This window comes from Arachis hypogaea, chromosome 14, assembly GCF_003086295.3.
Source record: "Arachis hypogaea cultivar Tifrunner chromosome 14, arahy.Tifrunner.gnm2.J5K5, whole genome shotgun sequence".
Taxonomy (NCBI): domain Eukaryota; kingdom Viridiplantae; phylum Streptophyta; class Magnoliopsida; order Fabales; family Fabaceae; genus Arachis; species Arachis hypogaea.
The window spans coordinates 25,256,227-25,276,957 of NC_092049.1; the positions used below are offsets into that span (position 1 = coordinate 25,256,227).

General features: G+C 27.9%; 1 protein-coding gene and 1 pseudogene across 1 annotated transcript; both read right to left on the reverse strand.

Moving 5' to 3' along the window:
- Window positions 1-586: 586 nt before the first annotated feature.
- Window positions 587-6,235, reverse strand: LOC112742443 (uncharacterized). Its single transcript, XM_025791675.2, has 9 exons — window positions 5,504-6,235; window positions 5,208-5,391; window positions 2,053-5,111; window positions 1,436-1,513; window positions 1,235-1,344; window positions 1,086-1,142; window positions 942-978; window positions 779-843; window positions 587-668 (listed from the first exon to the last, which is right to left on the reverse strand). The coding sequence occupies exons 1-9, from the start codon at window positions 6,233-6,235 to the stop codon at window positions 587-589; spliced, it is 4,404 nt and encodes a 1,467-aa protein (XP_025647460.2).
- Window positions 6,236-16,950: 10,715 nt separating this feature from the next.
- LOC112741853 (rust resistance kinase Lr10-like) lies at window positions 16,951-20,208 on the reverse strand (annotated as a pseudogene).
- Between the last annotated feature and the right edge of the window lie 523 nt (window positions 20,209-20,731).

Below are 20,731 nucleotides of genomic sequence, written 5' to 3' on the forward strand. Positions count from 1 at the left end.
AAATATTTTTATTTATTCGAATATTCTTAATTCAACTACTTCTGTACATTAAAAATTAATCATCAATCAACTATCATACGAATATACGTATTTGATATTCATAACAAATTTTAATTATATTGACTAGCGGCTCAACAGGCACTAACGTGCCTGTTCAGCCGCTTTTCTATTGTTTTGAAGAATTTAATTTTATTCTTAAAATATATTATTCATTCTTTAAATTTATTAGATTATATTTGTTAAATTTTAAGTTTAACGTGATCTTATTTATATCATATTTTAGTGTTGATATTAATATATCATTTATTCTTTAAATTTGTCAAATAAATATTTTTTTCATCATTTTAAAATTAACATAACCTTATTTGTTTTATATTCTGTTGAGGGTAAAACTACTATAGAAAACCTTTAAAATGCTAAATTATAAAAGCACACAATAAAAATATATGTATATTATCAGTAAAAGATATAGTTCCAGAAACAACGACAAAAATATTATCCTAATTTAAAAAGAGTATATATCTATAAATATCTATAAACCCAAATGCATGTTAGTTATTTACAAAAGATTAATTTTTTCTAAATATCATGGATATTCATGTTTGTCTTCTTCTTTTTTAAGTGGTAGGCCAAAATATGATTCTGAATCTGAAGAGACCTGCATTTTCCTACAAATAATGGAAGGATAGAAGAAATGAATATGCTTATTTTTTTTGTTTTAAAATATCAAACTATAAGAGTATTACTGAAAAAATAGGAGAATACAAAGATTATGTACCTAGATAAAATCCGTCTTAATTCATTATACATCTCCTTGTCAATAACTTCTTGCATCTTGAAAAACTGTCAGATTTTGGTTATCATAAAAATAACCGTATAAAACGCTCCAGGTTTATTCAATTAAATTGATTGCTTATTATAGAGAAGAATTTAATTAAAACCTGTAGAATTGTGACATCTTGTTTTGCATTGAACTTTCTGAAAGGACAAAAGAAATGACATTAATCCTTGTTTATCATTGACAAAATGTAAATTAAACGAAATTACATATTTTTTTGTTAGGAATTTTTTTTAATAATAATTACCTGCAATGATATTGTTTTGGTTCGAAATAAGTTAGTTGTGTTCTTCTAAGTTCATGGCTGAAAAAAAAGAGTTAAAGTTTTAACATAGTTGGTATATAGGACGAAATAGACGGAAATATTTATTATGTAACAAAAGTTTATTGCATTACCTTTTATTTTTTTGTTCCAATATTTCTCTTTTTACCATCTTCCATAGTTGAGTTTTGTCTGCTTTAACTGTACCTCCCCAACCAATAGAATAAATTTTGATTGGATGAACCTGTGTCAATTGCACGTTTGATCAGTAACATTTAAACAAAAATATGTATCATCAGTGTAGTTGTCACTGTCATTAATTATGTAATCCTTACTTTATTGTCGATTGGTCTCATTGATGCAATTGATTGCTCATCCTTCCATGTATTCCATAACGATTGAAATCCTGTTTCCTATAATTTATTGCATATATGTATCACAATATATTGCAGTAGTGTCCTATATATATTACTTTAGAATTAAGTAATGATATATCCCAAATAAAACATACCTCTACCTTTTATTAGTTTTAAAATTTTAATTTTTATAATTTTATTGCTAAAATTATAAAATTGATAGCAACATTTAAAGAAATCAAATTTTGAATTCTTTTCAAAGTATATACAAACATTGCAAATTATAATTTATTAAAAAACTAATAATGATATATTTTAAGGATGTATGATATAATTTTTATAATTTATATATGTGAATCGTAGTTGGTGCATACCTGTTGGGATAAGTAGAGGTTCCAGTTCCTTTCGCTTATCTCTTTTAATATGCTGATGAGCTCTCTTGATATCAATTTATCTGTTAAAAATCTTAGTCATTAGTTGTTAAAATTAGTGAACAAAACTATCTATTCCAATGTTGATTATGTAATGATAAAATTACATAATACACGGATTATACTTGTAAAAATGCTCACATATTTGCCAAGGACATAAATTACCTGAGGTGCAGGTAACAAAATTTCTTTGAACACCACATTCTTTGTGAATTGTCCCCTTTTTCCATCTACTGTTCCTTCTTTGACTAAGATTTTTGTGGTTGACTGAGAAATACTTCGAGATAGAGCAACGTATAATTGACCATGGCTGAACACATGTTTAGGGAGATAGATCCCTACCTTAGGGATAGTTTGCCCTTGTGATTTATTTATCGTCAAGGCAAAACTCAACCTTACAGGAAATTGTTTTCTAATAAGCACAAAGGGTAGTCCTGAGTTCTCAGTTGTTTTGTGTTTTATCCGAGGCAGAAAAGCTCTTTTTCCAGAGTGATGACCTGTTAAGATTTCCACGTCTAACATATTTTGAAAAGTTCCTCGACACAGTAGCCTTGTGCCATTGCATAAGCCTGCCTTAGGATCTATGTTTCTCAGTAACATCAGAGGAGCACCTTTTTTTACCTTCAACATATGAGGTGGCAATCCACCTGTGGAGATCGAGTTAAGATATTCTTGTTGATACAGATTATTTGTATCTCCTTCTACTTCATCAAAGGATGCTAAAATTCGTTCGTCTCCCGGAAATTGGTTGATGACTATATCATTAAGCTGTTGCACATCATGGTTCTTGGGTGTCAATATCGCCCTCTCCACCATATAAGATGCATCCCATCCATGAGATTGCAAATTTGGAAAGGTTTCTTCTATTAATTTGTGTAACGATGCCTCACCTTCCCATGGTATTGCCATGCCTACTTCTATTTGTACCAAGTCTTCACATATGGTAGGCTCAATCCCATCCCCTATGCGCATAAGATACTCCGCAAAATCACGATCATTAAGGGATCGCATATTTTGTCGCAGGTGAAGAATTTTGGTGAATGCCCACAAATGTGATTTAACAATAGAAGCTGAAATCATTTGCGACTTACTTCCTTTCGGCACAACAGGTAGTACTTGGCGAAAATCCCCTCCCATAACCATCACCTTCCCTCCAAATGGAGTATTGTTTTCTAAGATGTCTCGTAATGTGCGGTCCAGTGATTCCATTGTCTCTTTATTAGTCATTGGCGCTTCATCCCAAATTATCGCGGTCGTCTGCCTAATCAGTTTTGCAAGATCAGATTGTTTACTTATATTGCACGTGGAGGATGGCTCTGCATTGATTGGGATCTTAAATCTAGAATGAGCTGTTCGACCACCAGGCAGTAAAGTTGCAGCTATTCCTGAGGACGCAGTTACCAAGACAATATGCCCTTTACTTCTTAAGTCTGCAATTATAGCTCTGTAAAGAAATGTCTTACCTGCTCCTCCTGGTCCATCCACGAAGAACACTCCACTTTCTCTTCGATCAATTGTATTCATAATGCACCTGAAAGCTGCAGACTGGTCATGATTCAATCTTTCTATAGAACACAGGTCTTCTTGAGGAACTTCGATGGACATTTCTTCTTGAATAATTCTAGGCATGAAGTTGTCGTTGTCGTTGTCCGAGGTTAGAGCTGGTAAATCGTATTGTCCAATATGTTTTCCATGTTGTAGGAGGATGTCATTTAAATCCCTAAGCAAACGATTTGTCAACCCATTGCAGGTTGTAGTGCTTGTTGATGCGTAATCATCCACCATACATGAAAGAAACTCGTCCCACAAACTTCTTACATCTGTTGGCTCACAAAAAATTAGAATGGTGGCAAACAACCTTCTTAAAGCGCATGGCATTCTCAAAATGGATGCCTCAACCAAACATGATCTTATACTACTATCACTCTCCAACAGTCCTCGATGTTGAGCGGATTGCCTAAAGGACGAATATTGGACACCATCGACCGTTAGCAAATCATCCCAACCAGTTGGGCCTCTTACATTTGACAACAGAATACGCAAATATAATTTTTCACCTTCTGTTGGCGAAACGGTATAGATCCGACCGATAGCTCTCTTTTGTGACCTACGTCGACGCCATTCTTTTTCCTTGCTGTGCCAACTGTAATATTCTGGAATTTCCCTGTACAAAAGATGTCTAGATTGTTGGTCATCGGCCCGATTAAGTGCAAAGAATTCAGTGAGCATTGTTCTTGAGAAATAGTCATTATTAACTATTTCAGAAATAGTTTGGTGCTCATAAAAGCTCACTTGATGTTGATTTGGCAAATGAACTTGCAACCTCTCAACTGATGGGTACATTCGGTAAAGGTTGAATCGAAATATCCTCCAGCATGCCTCTGGAGCGGCAATCCATCTTGCATCAATAAACTGTTGCACCTCATCATAATGAGATCTTTTGTGAACCTCCATTGCCACACGGTCTGGTCCCTTATAGCAATACTTGTATAGATATTTTATGCTCTTGATACTGCTACATATCTCTACATTGATATGGCAATCATACTTCAGTAGTAGCCAAGGGTTGTACGGAACCACCCATCTATTGTCAATGGTGACATTTTGGTTGATAGGAATTGGAGTATCAAATCGCCTCCTATATTGAGGATATGAGTCATCACCTCGTCGTGTCTCTGGTACAAACTCTTTTGGGTAGTTGCGTTTACATTGACCGTTCTTCATGCACGGTGAAGATTGATTTAGTGTTCCGCAAGGACCATGGACCATATGCCTTAGCACTGCCTCATGTAAGTGTGGTTCTGTTTCTTTGCATGGTATTTCCGCTTGGACCAAACTATCATATTGGTCAGGATCACTCAATTTGTCATTGTTTTCTAAGATTAGCAACATATGTACGTGTGGCAATCCTCTTTTCTGAAATTCGGTGACATAAATATAACTTTTCACCTTTCCCAATACACCTTTGGTAATAACATCCTGTTTTAATTGTTCGAACTTGGCTCTGAAAATCCTAGTTGTCAGATCCGGACGATCCTGTGGAGTTTGAGTAGGACTGAGTTCCGAAGCTATTTCTGACCATGATGGATTGCATGTCATAGTTAGAAAAATATCCGGTTTGCCTTCTTTAAGAACAATAGCCATTCCATCCTCGTACCGTTGAGTCATGTCTCGACGACTGCCCACGAATGACGATGGTAATATCGTTCTTCTGCCAACATTTTCTAAAACAGATTTTAGAGAAAAGTATTATTAGTTTTAAAGTTTAAATTTAGGAACACGTAATGATCAATCATGTGGCCGTTAAGTTGAGTAATTACCAGCATTATTCTCTCCTGTGTGCAAAGCATCTTGCAAGCCTTGATACAGTTCAGCTCGAAGTTCCCTTTGTCTTTGTCGAACCCATCTTAACTTGCCTGTTTCCATTTTCACATAGTTGTCAACAACATATTGTTGAAGAAGTCGCCCCGCTTGCAAAACTGTTGAGTGATCATTGGGGCGGATCTACGAATATTGAGGATTATAGAAAATTGTTAGAAATTGTGAAATCATTTATTGGTACAAACTATCATCTACGGAAGTCTATAAATGATGTAACAAATATAGGAGTTTGTACCTGGAGCATATAGCTATAATATGTCCGGCATGATACTTTGTTTCCACGTTGAGTTCGAGTATTTATATCCCATCCATGGGTTCCAAATGGAAAAAGAAGAGGATATTGTAGTGGATCGTAATACCCAACAAACTCTTGAATCCTTCTGAGGTTACCAGCATGGGTTTGAACCTTGATATCCCGTCCTCGCACCATTGTTTCAATATCATCACCGACTATTATGGCTGCTACTTGTGAAGCAGTTGGGAGACTGTATTGTGGTTGATTAGCAGGTCGCTCTCTGATCACCAAACTACACTCTTGCACATCTAGTCGTTGTGCAAGCTGGTGGAATACATGGATAAAAGGATTATATCGGTGCAACAATTGTTGTAGCTTCAAAACCAAACTTTCATGCAGTTGTGTGTTCTCCAGCATCCTATTTTGTAACTCGTGATCAGTATCGTATATATATAGTTGCAAGAAGCGTGGCCGCGCCCCCTGATCCGGATGAAATCCTCCTATACTGTGGTACATTGATCCTTGAGCACGGAATGTATATATACCATGTCTTGCTGAAGCTAATTGTTCGTCTATGTGTACACCACACGAAGTGAATGAAAAAACATGATTGTAACCACGAATGTGTTTCCTAAAATGGTTCCCTTCTGCAGAAGGGTCTAAGAAGATGTCTAGTAATTCCTGAGGAGCATTTACTTGGGGCAAAGAGACTTTTCCTCCATTGCAACACATGTCAAATGTTTCATGGTGAAACAGACGTGCATTACAGTGTGTACATGTCCTTGTAGGAGGCAGTGTAGTTTGAAGCACTGTTGTATTCGCTTGAAAATTTCGAGCACAATTGTGGGATGTTCGGACATGGTGTCTAATTTCTGCACTCGCATAGGAATATTAAAATATAATAATGTTATAGATTTCTTTTCCTACATGTGCCAATAATTGTATGGTTAGGTACTCGGGTAGAATTTATTAATTATTTCATATTATTTTAGATAGTGAAATCAAGGGTGAACAAAGAATATATATACAACTTTTCAATTGAGGTTTGTGTTTTCAAAATTAAACGCAAGTTTTAAAAATGTCGTGTCTTTTTCTATATTTTTCTATTGCCTAAACTAATAGAGCAAATATTTATTCTGAGTTATACTGAAATATACAAAGAATATTTTTAAAATGATATAATTTTATTGTGTTTTTATGTGCTATTTAATTTTATGAAAATTTTGAATGTTGACCTCTAATTTGTAATAATTTTAATTATATTTTTTAAAATTATTATGATAAATTAACGATATAATAAAAAATTTGTCCATTAAAATTGCATAAATAGTTTTTTATGGTTAACATACATGGTGTTTTTTTATTTTGTTATTTTTGGTGGTGTTTATGTTTATAATATTTTATACATTATTAAATTTTAATTTGATAATCTTGTTATCATCAAGGGTTTATTTCCTAGTTTCTTAGTAACTATAACGATGTTAAAATTTATTTTGCATCACTAAATAATATTATGTGTCTCATAGTTTTTGCTATTGGATAAACGATGTAGTAGCATTTTTTTGAGTTAATACTTAAATCAGTGATTCATTAAAAAAAAATTTTATAACTGATAAGAATGTATATACCGTTAGCTATGTTTTTAATTTGAGATCTACATTATTTAGTTACGTGTTGACTTGTAACTTTTATTTATAATGTTTAGGTTTTTTTATCTTTAAGAAATTAGAACACTTTGTGCTATTTGTAAATTTCACCATTTATTAAATGTTTAATTTGTTAATGACCTTATAATAAAAAGGACCCATATAATTTATACAGTTTATTTTTAAATACATGAAATAGGACATCAATATTTTTGTAGTATCTATTAATTGTTGTTTTTGTGTTTAATTTTTTTTTGTTCACTTTTTGTTCCTTAATTTTAAAAGATATATGTTGTTACAACAATTTTATTATATAGTTATTGTTAGTATTATTAGTTTCATGAATGTATCAATTATTTTAAATATTTTATTTGTTAAGTATTTAATTTAAATTTTTTTATTAAATTCAGAATTTTGGTTACAATATATAATAAGCAGTACATATAATAAACATAAAAAAATGCATTTGTTATTACGATAACTAATAAGCATAATAATACAATAAGTTTAACTAATCACAGTTTATATAGTAATGATTATTATATAATGATGATGATGATAAAATATTAAAAATATAAATAGAGTACTCACCATTTATATTTGCATGACTTCTAGTATTGTTTATAGTTGGTTCATAAGAAGCAATTGGTTGAGAATTTGAATTAGTAGTTGTAACGGTGTCTTGATGTACACCTATATTTAAAAACAATGCAAAATTCATATGTTATCTACCTTTTTGAAAAAACAGAATATTAGCGCTTAGCAATAAAATAAAACGTGTTAATTAAGTTAGTTAATTTTGTTAATATTCTACGTTAAGAAGATTTGATGTGCAGACAAATTAACTTATATCGATGTATTTACATGTTTAAAGCATATAAAGATACTAACCAGATGATCTATTACTTATTTAGTTTTTCTAAAAAAATTTAAAAATAAAAAAAATTAATATTTCTATGTATTATATATAATTTTTTAAATAAATTTATTTTTACAATATTTTGATAAACAATTATATTATATAATAATATAGTTAATAAAGTAATTATTTAATAAATTTTAAATATAATAATTTGATTATTTGTCAAGTAATATAAAATAAACTTTAATTATTTCATATTTTTATGTTGTAGTTTAAAATATTATTTTTTAATATTATAAAAATTGTCTTACATAATAATTAATCCTAATAAATATAAAATACTTATATTTTTATTTATCTATTTTATATTTTTTAAAATAAAAAACTTCTACTTTTTAATATTTATATATATATATACTATCTATTAATTTTTTATATATTAAATAATTATAATAATATAATAACATTGAAATCAAATAATATATTAAATTTGTTACATTAAAACTAAAAATTATATATTTTATTCTTGAATTTAACAAAATATATTTTTAATAAATTATATATGATGAAAACTATTTTGTGAAAGAAATTTGTACATCAATTTTTTTAGAAATAATAAAAATAAAAAAATCATCTTATTATAAATATATAATTATAAATATTATATGTATAAAACTATAAATGTTAAATTTAAAAAATAATTTTAAATTATTATCTATTTAATATTACCACAAAATAAATATGAATAAAAAAGATTAGAAGAGAGAGTCATAAGGTGGCATATATATTAGAGAGTCTAAAAAATAAATGAATATATACCAATTTTATATCAGTCACTATTACATACATATATGATACATATACATAGTTGATACATATTATTATTCAATTTTTTTAAAATAAAAAAAGTAACATTTCAGGTATTATATATAATATTTTAAATAAACTATATTTTAATAAATATTTGATAAAAAAATTATATTATATAATAATATTTTTAACAGAAGTAGTTAGTTAATAAGTATTGAATATAATAATTTAATTATTTATCAAATAATATAAAATAAAATTTAATTATTTTTTATTTTTATATTACAGTTTAAAATATTATTTTAATATAATTTTTTAATATTATAGAATTTTTTTTGCATAATAATTAATTTCAATGAATAAAAATATTTATATTTTTTGTATTTATATGTTTTATCTTTTTAATTAAGTAAGTTTGATTAGTTTAGGTCTTACTAATATAAATAAATATATAATGTGGTAGGCATGTATTTAGAATTATATTATTTATATTATTTATTCCGTTTTTTTTTTAAAAATTGAAAAAATAAAAAGTTAATATTTTCATGTATTATATATAATGTTTTAAATAAATTAATTTTAAAAATATTTTAATAAAAAATTATATTATATAATAATATCTTTAACAAAAATAGTTAGTTAATAAATTTTGAATATAATAATTTAATTAATTATTTATCAAGTAATATAAAATAAAATTTAAATTATTTTATATTTTTATGTTACAGTTTAAAATATTATTTTAATATAAATTTTTAATATTATAAATTTTTTTATATAATAATTAATCTTAATGAATAAAAAATACTCATATATTTTATATTTATATATTTAATTTTTTAAAAATAAAAAGTTTTGTTGTCATTTAAAGTATTGTGTATTAAAGTATTGTCATTTAAAATATTTATTTATATACTAGGATATTTTGTATTTATTAGAGTCTATTAATACTCTTCTTTTATATTAACCTTTGATTTTCATATAATAAAATCTAACGGTTTATATAAATATGGCACATTTAATAAGCACATAATTATTGTGCTCATTTTAGACATATCCTATTTTTAGTTATCATATACATAGTAATTAAACTTAGAGTAATGTTATATGTACATTGTACACCAAAATCAGCCATCAAACTCAGTCATGAGTATAAAATACATGTTGGAATATAAATACACATTGAAAATAAATTAAACCACACATTATTTATACACAAATATATTGATGGCTGATTTTAATGGCTGATTTTGGTATACAAATAATATTTTTATCAAACTTATATATAACTGATTTTTGTTTTTATATTTAACTGTGATATAGTCTTATATTTATTATTTGGAAAAGAAAAAATAAAAAATGCTAGAAAAAAAAATTAAATAAAGGATCGGAGGAAAAAACTAACGCAAGAAATTTACACTAATTTAAAATAGTTGATTATAAAATAGTTAATAGTTAAAAAATATTAAATTATAATTTAATTAAATTATTTAATTATTTTTAAATATCAATTTTTAAAATAACTGCACGTAAATTTTTAGTTTATTTATATTCACGATTCAACTCCTCTAATTTTCTGGCGTACAATATTTACAGCCATTTATGAATGAGAAGCATTATCTTGTGCCTAGACTATATACGTTGATACCATTTTCATTATTCCATACTAGCGGCTCACCAGGCACTGTCGTGCCTGTTGAGCCGCTTTTCTATTGAGTTTAAGAAATTAATTTTATATTTTTATTTTAAAATTATAAATTTAATAATAATTAAAAAAATTATAAAAAAATAAAATATCTTAAATTATTTAACATGTAAAATATTAAAAAAATAAATTTAAATTAAAAAGTAAGATTAAAAAAATATTAATTTGCTATTATGTGTAATAAAATTAATATAAAAATTTATTGATGTTATTTAAAGATTAGTTATTTATAAATATTATTAAATTTATTTATTTTTTTAATCCTATTTAATTAGAAAAAAATTTAAAATTTATATCTAAAATATTTTTTATCTCCATCCATAATTCTAATAGATAAAAAAATATATTTTTTTAATTTAATATTAAAATAATAGTACTTTTATTTGACATTTAAGTAAAAATTATCTTTTGTAAATAACTATCATGTATTTTGGTTTATATATACTCTTTTTGAATCAGAATAATGTTATTATCATTATTTTTTGAATTATATTTCGGTTTATAGTAATTTTAATTTTAATAAAATATGATATAAATAAAATCACATCAACATTAAAATAAAAAATACTTATCTAATAAATTTAAAGAGTGAATGATATATTAACAAAAAAATAAAATTAATTTCTTAAAAATAATAGAAAAGCGGCTGAAAGTGTCTGTTCAGCCGCTTTTTTATTGAGTTAAAAAAATATTTTTATTTTTTTATTTTTAAAATTATAACTTTGATATCAATAAATAAAAATTAATTATAAAAAAATAAAATATTTTAAATTATTTAAGATATGTAAAAAATATAAAATAATTAAATTTAAATTAAAAAACGTAAAAAGTTATATTATTATTATGTATACTAAAATTAAGATAAAGATTTACTAACATGGTTTACAAATTAGTTATTTATATATTAAATTTATTTATTTATTTTCTCAATCTTATTTAATTTGAAGCAAATTTAAAAGTTTATATTCAAAATACTCTTTATTTTTATGTATAATTCGAATAGATAAAAAAATATTTTTTAATCTTATATTAAACATCTTTAATTATTTTTAGTTTTATTATTATTTTAAAATTATTAATTTTTATTTTGATTATATCATCTTATCATATTATACACTATCATTTTTTCTTATCATTCTTTTTACATGGATAACTATTAGTATTATCGTCTCACCGTCACTATTATGTTGTATTGTTTTTATTTTTTCTTGTTTTCTTCTTCTATTAACCACAACCGCAATCAATTACCATAATACCATTATGGCAGCTCTTATTTTTGTTCATCACTTTGTATGTGAAAGACAAATTAAAAATATATAAAAATGAGTTAACAAAATAATTTATGAGAGTTCTTCAGTTTATTATTGATAGGTATATACATGTCAAAAAAAATTAAAAAATAAATATCAGATAAAAAAATAATCATTTTTTAAAATTAAATTGATGAGAGAAAACTTTGTATGTGAAAGACAGATTAAAAATATATAAGAATGAATACAGTTTGGTAAGTAAACTGAAGAGAAAGGAAAATGAAGGTGAAAGTTATGCGTGAAATTAATATACGCAGTGAAATGGTATAAAATTTGCAATTGTAGTAAATGAAAGCGAGGAAAAGATGGAGACGATACAATCACGATATTCAAGGAAGGAGAATGATGGCAACAGTAATAATATAGAAGAGTGCACCTAATGGTGAGAGGAGAAGCACTAAAAATTGAATAATGAGATCAAACTTGGTATAAACTATTCACATAAAGAATATACCAAAAATAAAACGATAAGATCCATAAAAAAATTATTTATCACCCCTAATTATTTTTTTCCTCCTTTCATACATGGCGTCGAAAATTAACATTTGGCATAGTCATTATCTAGTTTAGAAAATTACAAAAATTCATCCAAATAATTGTTACATACAGAGAAGCACATTCAGACTTGAAAAGAGAAGTAAGAAAATTTAAAAACGGATAAAATTAATTAAATGGATAAATTATTGGAATAAAGAATTGAAGAAGATGTTACGTTTTCTACAACTATTAGTGAAATATAGAATAAAAATAAGATAGGAGAACACTTGCTGTTAACGGTGAAAGTTCTTTTATCTAAAGTAAATTTGGATAAAAAAACTCTGTATCCACATTATATATTGTTATAGATTTCTGTTACTTGTGCATGTTCCATTGTCATGCGTTTCTATTTCTGTATGTTTCAAAAGTAAAATATAATTATTAAAAACTAATTGAATTCATAATAAAGAAAATTAGTTATCGTATTACCGGTATCAAATTGATGATGGGTGGTGGTTCTGCTCATTTGTCTAATTGTAGTCAATCAGGCTACTCCTATGTTTGTAGTTAATCGAGTACCTCTACCTGCGTTTGGCATTGGAGTTGGAATTGGAGTCAGTTGATATGACAACTTATTTTCCTTGTTGAATCATCTCCCGATGAGTTGCTGTCTTTATTCTTCGATCATGTTGTCTTCTTCGCCTAGCATATTCTGTTCAAGTAGGTCGACTTGACGTGATTGTTGATTTTCTGAAGTTTCCGCCTAGCATATTCTGTTCAAGTGGATCGACGTTGACGTGATTGTTGATTTTATGAAGTTTCCATTTCTATTTGTCAGAAAGATAGCAAGATGCAGAAAAGAAAAAGGTTTGCGAGACCAAAATTGAAAGTAAAAAAAGTATTTAATTCTGTTGGGGTTTCAGTTTTTAAATTGAGTACGTAGTGGGAGCAGTTTTTTATTGGAAGTAAATCAGTTTTAAAATATGTCGTGGGTTGAAAATGAATCAGTTTAATACTCTGTTGTGAGATAAATTCTTTTTTTATAAAAAAATAAAAAATTGAGGACGTGGTAACAATTTGTTATATTGAATTCAGTGTGTAACAAAAATAAAAAAGAAATAGGGGTAAAATAGGGAGAAGAAATTAGATACCAAACTTTTCTATCCCATTATATATTGGTATAGATAAAAAAAATAGTTATTATGACAAAAATAAAAAATAGTAAATAGAAAATAATAGAAAAAATAGTTATTATAATAGAAATCAAAGTTGTCAATCATGCAATGAGACTATTTCAATTCAAAAAGAATAAAAGAAAATTCAAATATAAATTTATTTGATATTAAATAAAATAAAATGACATAAAACATTATTATTTACCGTATAAATTAAATAAAAAATTACCAATATTTTTAAATAAATATTTTATATAACAACTGTCAAGCAGAATTTACTGAATAAAAAAAATTGAACATCAAACTCCCATATTTTTTTTTGTATATTGTTATTTTGTTATAGTATAAATAATAGTTTTCGAATTATCTAAATATTTTAATATAAATTATTTAATATTGTCAAAGCTAAAAAATTTAAGAGATAAAATTAATATTTCTTCTAATGATTATTTTTAAAATCATAAATACACAATAAAAAATTAGAATAAATTAAAATAGTACCATAATAAAAAATAATTCAAAAGATAAAATTAACAAACTAATGAAATATATATACACAACTAACCAATGTTATCATCATTTAGAATATTATTTGGACCAATTCTAATACTTGAATATCTAAAAACAGATTTTTAACATATAAATAATATTTTTTGAATTTCATAAATATTTTAATATAAATGATTTAATATTATCTGGACAAAAAAACTTCAAAAATAAGATTAATATTTCTTTTAAGAATGATTTTTATCAAAATTATAAATACATAATAAAAATTTAGAGTACATTAAAATAGTACCATAATAAGAAAAAATTCAAATATTAAATTAATAGTGTAAATTTTTTAAGTGAACAATTAACAATCATAATATACTGTATTATAGATATATATAACATAGTATATTAGAAATAATTAAAAATTTACTAAGTATGAATTAAAGATTTTAAAAAATAATAATTTATACCACTAATATTATTATTGTTCTATCTATTACTTAAATTTGGACCAATTTTATTATTGTTTTGAATATCTGAATATTTAAAAGTAAATCTATTATTGGCATAAGTCTAATGTATTTTTAAAATCTATCAATGTATTCAATAATATTAATAAGAGATGAGATGAGAAGAGAAAAATGGGTAAGAAGTAACAGGTGAAAATTACGTCAAAGTGAAGTGATGGGAGTTTTTCAGAGATAACTGACATTAAGTGGAGAAGTTGATTAGAAAGGATAGTATTGGAAAAAAATTTTGGACACCAAACCCATGTATTGCCATTATATATTGTTATAGATATATATTGTTATAGATATTGTTATAGATGTTGATTAAACGCGTAATTCCTCCAATCAACGACAAATACTATTCTTCGGTTTTGAACTTTCGTGGTACCTTCCGCCTAAGACATTAATTTATTTGGGATTCCTGGAAATTTTCCTTCGTCTTAATAAGTAACGACATATCAACATTAAACGGAATTGTCATTCCGTCAAAACTGATAAGGAAAGATGAAAACGATTGATGGGGCACCAGCCAACACGCATTTGTATTTGTTAAGATTAGAGATATAATATTTTTCTATATATCGATTAGAGTTTAATGTTAGGTGAAAATTTAAATGCATTTAATTTTACATAAAGTTAGATAACTAAAAATCATTAAATAATCTAAAAGATTTAATTAAATTATCATTTAATAATTTTTAGGTGATTACTACGGTACGATAATAAATTAATACGTACCGATACGTTTAAGATATGGACAAATAATAATATGACATGTGGAATTTAGTTTCCACGTCAGCATTTAATTTTTTTTTTTTTAAATATATAGTATATCACCACTTTTACTAAAACACCCTTTTAATTAAATAAAAATAAAAAATATTTATTTATTTAATTTTATAAAAAAACTTAAACATCTTTTCTTTATATGATTAAACAAAAATATCTTTTTAAATTAATCAAATTTTAGAGTTCAATTAATCCTAATTTTATAAATTCAAATAATTGAAAAAATAAAATAAAAACATATTAAAAAAATAAAAAATAAAAATTATTCCTCATCTGCTTTAAATATATTAAAAAACAAAGAACCAAAATTGTTCTTCATCACGCCTTTGAAGGATTAACCTTCTTCATCTTCTTCTCTCCTCTTCCTATCCCCTCTCTCTCTCTGTCTCTCTGCTCGATTTCTCTCACTGTGCGTCACAGAGCATCGCTTCTCAGCCTTGCACCGCCGCCGCACCAAACCTCCATTGCACTGAACTTCCATTGTCTCGTCACACCCCTTTCCGGCTCTTTTATGTATTGCTCGCGTCGTTTCCCTTCGAACCCTAATGTGCATTTCTCCGCCACCGTCTTCGTCGCCTTCGTCTACCTTCGCGATTTTATAAAACTACAGCACCGATTTCAGCGGCACTAACCATAACCAATGGCGTCCGCCGAGCAGCCATTGAAGAAGCGAAAGCACGACACTCTCCCGCAATCCCCACTTCCACACCACTGCCGCTAGCACCGCCGCCACAATCTCCTCAAACCCTAGCTCGTCTGCCTACTCCTCCTCCTCCGCCTCTGTCACAGGATGAGGTCGTCACCAAGCAGAGGAACAAAGATGAGGTTCGAACCATGTTTGAGAGCTACCGTCGCATCAAGCTCTTCTTGTCAAAGAAGCAAGGTGATTTCATCCATGACCTTGAACAGAGCTTCTTCGCTCTCGTAAATGCTTCCAGAGGTAAACACTACTAAACAACACTTCATAGTTCATTCTCTATCTTTTTGGAGGGTATAAATTTGAAATCAAGGTTAATGAATTTGAGTTTGTTTATATCATTCAGACCCTAATGTACCATTCTTCTCTTCCTCAGAATATAGCGTTTTCTCATATCTTTCTAATTCAGTCAACCCAATTAGATTCTGATTGAGATCTCTAAACCTTATCTTGAAAGAATACAGTTTTTAGCACCAGCATATCTAAGGAAGATGAAGCCCTCAATTTGCTTAGTGCATATAACTATGTAATTTCATCTGATCAAGACCAAATGAAAGTAAGCATAACAAATTAAAAAAGCATCACCTATTTCATGTTTATTTATTTTGTCAAAATTGAATGTTGACTAATATTGCTATATATATGTATACATGTAGGGATTAACAAAGACACTAGACTTTATAATTGACAGAGCATTGTTGATCATCCTTTTGATCCTTACATAGCACTTCTAAATTTGTTTTAAAGCGTCCATTTATTCGCATGTTATTTGTTGCAATGTCTTTTGTTTTCAATAAACCTGTTTAAGTTGATTCATATCTTAGTATGATGCATCATCTAATTTGAACTCTAATAGTGGATCACTTTATCTGAAATGCTTGAGCTTACTATGTTATTATGAATATGATTGCAGCCTATTCTTCAAGCAGGAAATAGAGCTATCTCTGATAGGACTCCAGAATGCTGGAAGACTTCCCTTGTAAATGTTGTTGTTGTAAGTATATTAATCATGTGAACATTCTCTTAGCAGTTGACAATTTGCAGTAAGTCTGTTCCCCATAAGTCTTACAATTAGGAACAAATCACAAAACTTACATCAATGGGGTACTGTTTTGGAAGGCTGAGTCAGAAGAGATTAGGAAGAAATGGTTTAAGGGAGTTGAGAATGGGTGTAATTCGTCTGGCTCGAGCTTATACCGAAAATGAGAAGATCATCAAATTTGAAGGATGTTATCATGGCCTCGCAGATCCTTTTCTTGTTAAGGCAGGTAGTGGAGTTGCGACTTTAGGACTTCCTGACTCCCCTGGTGTCCCTAAAGGTGCTACTTCCGGGAACGGCATCCATAGCTCCGGCGCAGCGTAACCGGGGGTTCCCCTGCCTCCTCCTCCACCGGTCATAGATATATGAGTGTTATCCCTGTTATGAAGCTTTGCCAAACCAAAATCGGAAACCTTAGGATTGAAATTCCGGTCTAACAAAATATTGGCCGGTTTAATGTCATAGTGAATAATTCTTTGTTGGCAGTCTTCATGCAAATAAGCAATGCCTCTTGCAGTTCCAACCGCTATCTCATGAAAAGCTTTTCAAACCCTAATGTATTGTTTTCTTTTAACAAATACTGGTCAAGAGAACCATTTGCCATGCACTCATAAACCAACGCTGTCAAGTCTTTTCCAAAACAAAATCCATATAAGCGAACAAGATTGAAATGGTGGAGTTTACCAAGCGTTCCCATTTCAGCCATAAACTGTGCTTGAATGATCTTGTCAGAAGTTCCATGCAGAACCTTCACAGCCACCATGGTGCCACTGAAAATTCCTTTGAAAACTGTTCCAAAACCTCCCGAGCCTAACAAATTGGTGTAGTTATCGGTTGCAATTCGAAGTTGCTGATGAGTGAATCTGATTGGCTTCTCATTTTCGATATCATTCAAGAACTTTACTATAGTGAGCGCAGCAAATTGTGGTTGCTGCTGGTGATGCCTTTGGAACTTAGGTATGTCCTCCTTAAAACTTCCGCGGCATGCTAAATACAACCCAACTAAGAGGCCCAACCCCATAACTGCATTGTTTTGGCCATCAATTAGAAACCAAAAAATTAAACTAACACACAACAACGTAAGGCTAATTAGCTAATTGCATTTCCGCTCAAGATATTCTTAAGCATTTCTTTTTCAACAATCCACCAATAAATAGAGACGAATATATTAAAAATTCAAGTTGTCATTATGGAGATACAGAAAAACTTAACCTGATGGAAACATTATAACCCATTATTGGTTAAAATATTTGGTTCATAGCCTTTTTATTTTATTAAATTAAATATTTACTTTAGTGTAACTAAAAACGGATTTGGATCCTCTAAAGTTTAAATTTCACTTTAGAGAGTAAAGTGTGATCTTTCACCATTGATTTTATAGGTGGGACCAATAATAAATATGAAAGAGAAACTATTCAAGGGTAGAAGATTACATTTTACTCTCTAAAGTGAAATTCAAACTTTAGAGGATCCAAATCCACTAAAATTATTAACCAATGATTTATTTGAATAACACCAACAACGAGTCTTAAAATTGGTCCATTTCAATTAGGAAAAGTATATGAACCAATTCCAAATCAGCTAAGAATAGAACAACTTAATTAATTATAAATATAGTAATTAGTTTTATTTATTTATGATTTAAAATATTATTTATTAAATGTTTCACCACATATTCAAATTAGGAGGAGATACGTTCAGTATCATTACAACGTGAATCACGGAAACTGATTCAACAATGCTTCCGTCTCTTCACCATCCTTCTCTCCAAATGTCTAAAACATGATAAATCAGAAAATAGATTCAAAATCATCCAATTTACAAAGAAAAAAAAAAAATCCTAATGCCTAGCATAAACACCATCCACAAGATTTTAGATTCACCCAGAAATATTTGGCTGGTTTTTGACTGGTACCCTCTTGGTTCCCTAGCATTGTTGTTTCAATTAAAAGACACTACACCCTAATTTAATGTTACTAATTAAATTTAGAATTAATTTATTCTTTTAACTCTATTATTCACATTGTTCACACATTGTTCAAAAATGTTGTTGCTTACCTATATTTTTCCCCTTTTCTATATTAATACAGCCATGTCTTGGTTTGTTATGTTAACATTCTACTAGTCATCATTTAATGAACCATATTAGCATTTACTGATTTACTAAAATAAAAAATCAATACTAATATTTATATGGATTTTGTTAAGATTAGAAAAAGTAGAATAATTTTATATCGAAAAAACTAAAGTATTTATGTTTCTAATGAGATATTAAATGCCAAAAAAAGTCATTTCTATAAAACATTTTTATTTATTTGAGTATTCTTAATTCAAGTACTACTGCATATAAAAAATTAATCTCTAATTAACTATTGAAATATACGTATTTGATATTTATAACAAATTTAATATATTGACATAAAAAAGTTTGATTATTAGATTTTTGTAGATATGATTATTCTATCAAAATAGATTTAATTATTTTTAATCATTGATTACTTTAACATGCATAAATATACAGAAATGTATAATATGTAATTTAGAGACTAATTTTTTTATATTTATAAAATTTGTTCTTAATTGTCAAGACCCTTTAAATTGTATGAAAAACAAAAAAAATGCATATTTAATTTTATAAGCAAAACTCTTTTTTAAACCAACAGTATGCGATATAGTAGAGTAGTCTAAAGGCAAGATGTTTTTATCTTTCACATCTCCTGATTTGAACATATATATGGTGTTATATGCGATATCGAAAATTTTCTCTAATACATACACCTCAAAGCTTTTATCAAAATCGAATTTGACAATATCAGCATAATTTTAAAGGCCTTTAAAATAGACTTTAAAAACGTTGGGCATCAGAATTATGAAAATTATAAAATATAGTATCGATCTTAGAGATATAAAATGGTTTCATGACATCAGCTGACATAAAATATTTTAAGTAAATAAAAAAAAACTATCGAGAAAGAAAGAAACAACAAAAAGAAGCAGCATAACTACTATTTTTCTGTAAATAGAGAGAGAATAGTATGATTACTCTCGTGACAAGGAGAACACAACTTTGTCCACCGGAAAGAGCTCCTCAGAAGTTAAAAGGAATTATAATGTGTTTCTCTGCATATTGAATAATACAACTGAAAGTTGTGTTGAGAACTTTTGTGTTTACCATATCATATATCATGGAAGGAAGATTCAACTACCTAAAACCTCTTCGTAGCATTTATGAAGCTTTTAGTAGCAGCAGCGTTACGGTACTCGCTGGTACCCAGTGTTAGGTGATGATAGATGTAAGTAGCGTGTGCACTTTGCGTTTGAATTGTTATTGTTCTTGACTTCTTGTAATTCTTGTTTTGTTTCGGAGCAGGTTGGGTCAACTCGATCCGATCCATCACAAAGAAAAAATAAATATTTTAATTAAGGGTTATGCTACTGCTAGGTAAAAGTTATCACAATTTTAAAACCATATGCACAACAACTCGAGTGAGAGAGGGAGAGAGATAAACAATTAAATGACAATGTATATATGCAAGAACTTGCCAGAACTTGTCTTATTTAGCATTCATTAATCGTCGTAACAATTAATAAATTAAATGCCAAATAAGGTAAGTTATGGCTGTTTTTGACTAATTTTCTTTGGTTATCAAACATTTTCGATGCAGAAAATATTTTACATTGAAAATAGATACAAATTAAATAAAACTCTATTAA

Bases quoted from the DNA above. Each gene is read 5' to 3' on its own strand.
- LOC112742443 (XM_025791675.2), bottom strand. From the start codon at position 6,235: ATGTGTTGCAATGGAGGAAAAGTCTCTTTGCCCCAAGTAAATGCTCCT. The intron at 5,112-5,207 runs GTAATTACTCAA...AATCTGTTTTAG, and splicing joins CACAGGAGAGAATAATGCTG to AAAATGTTGGCAGAAGAACG. The intron at 1,514-2,052 runs GTAATTTATGTC...AATAAATTATAG, and splicing joins TTTTGTTACCTGCACCTCAG to GAAACAGGATTTCAATCGTT.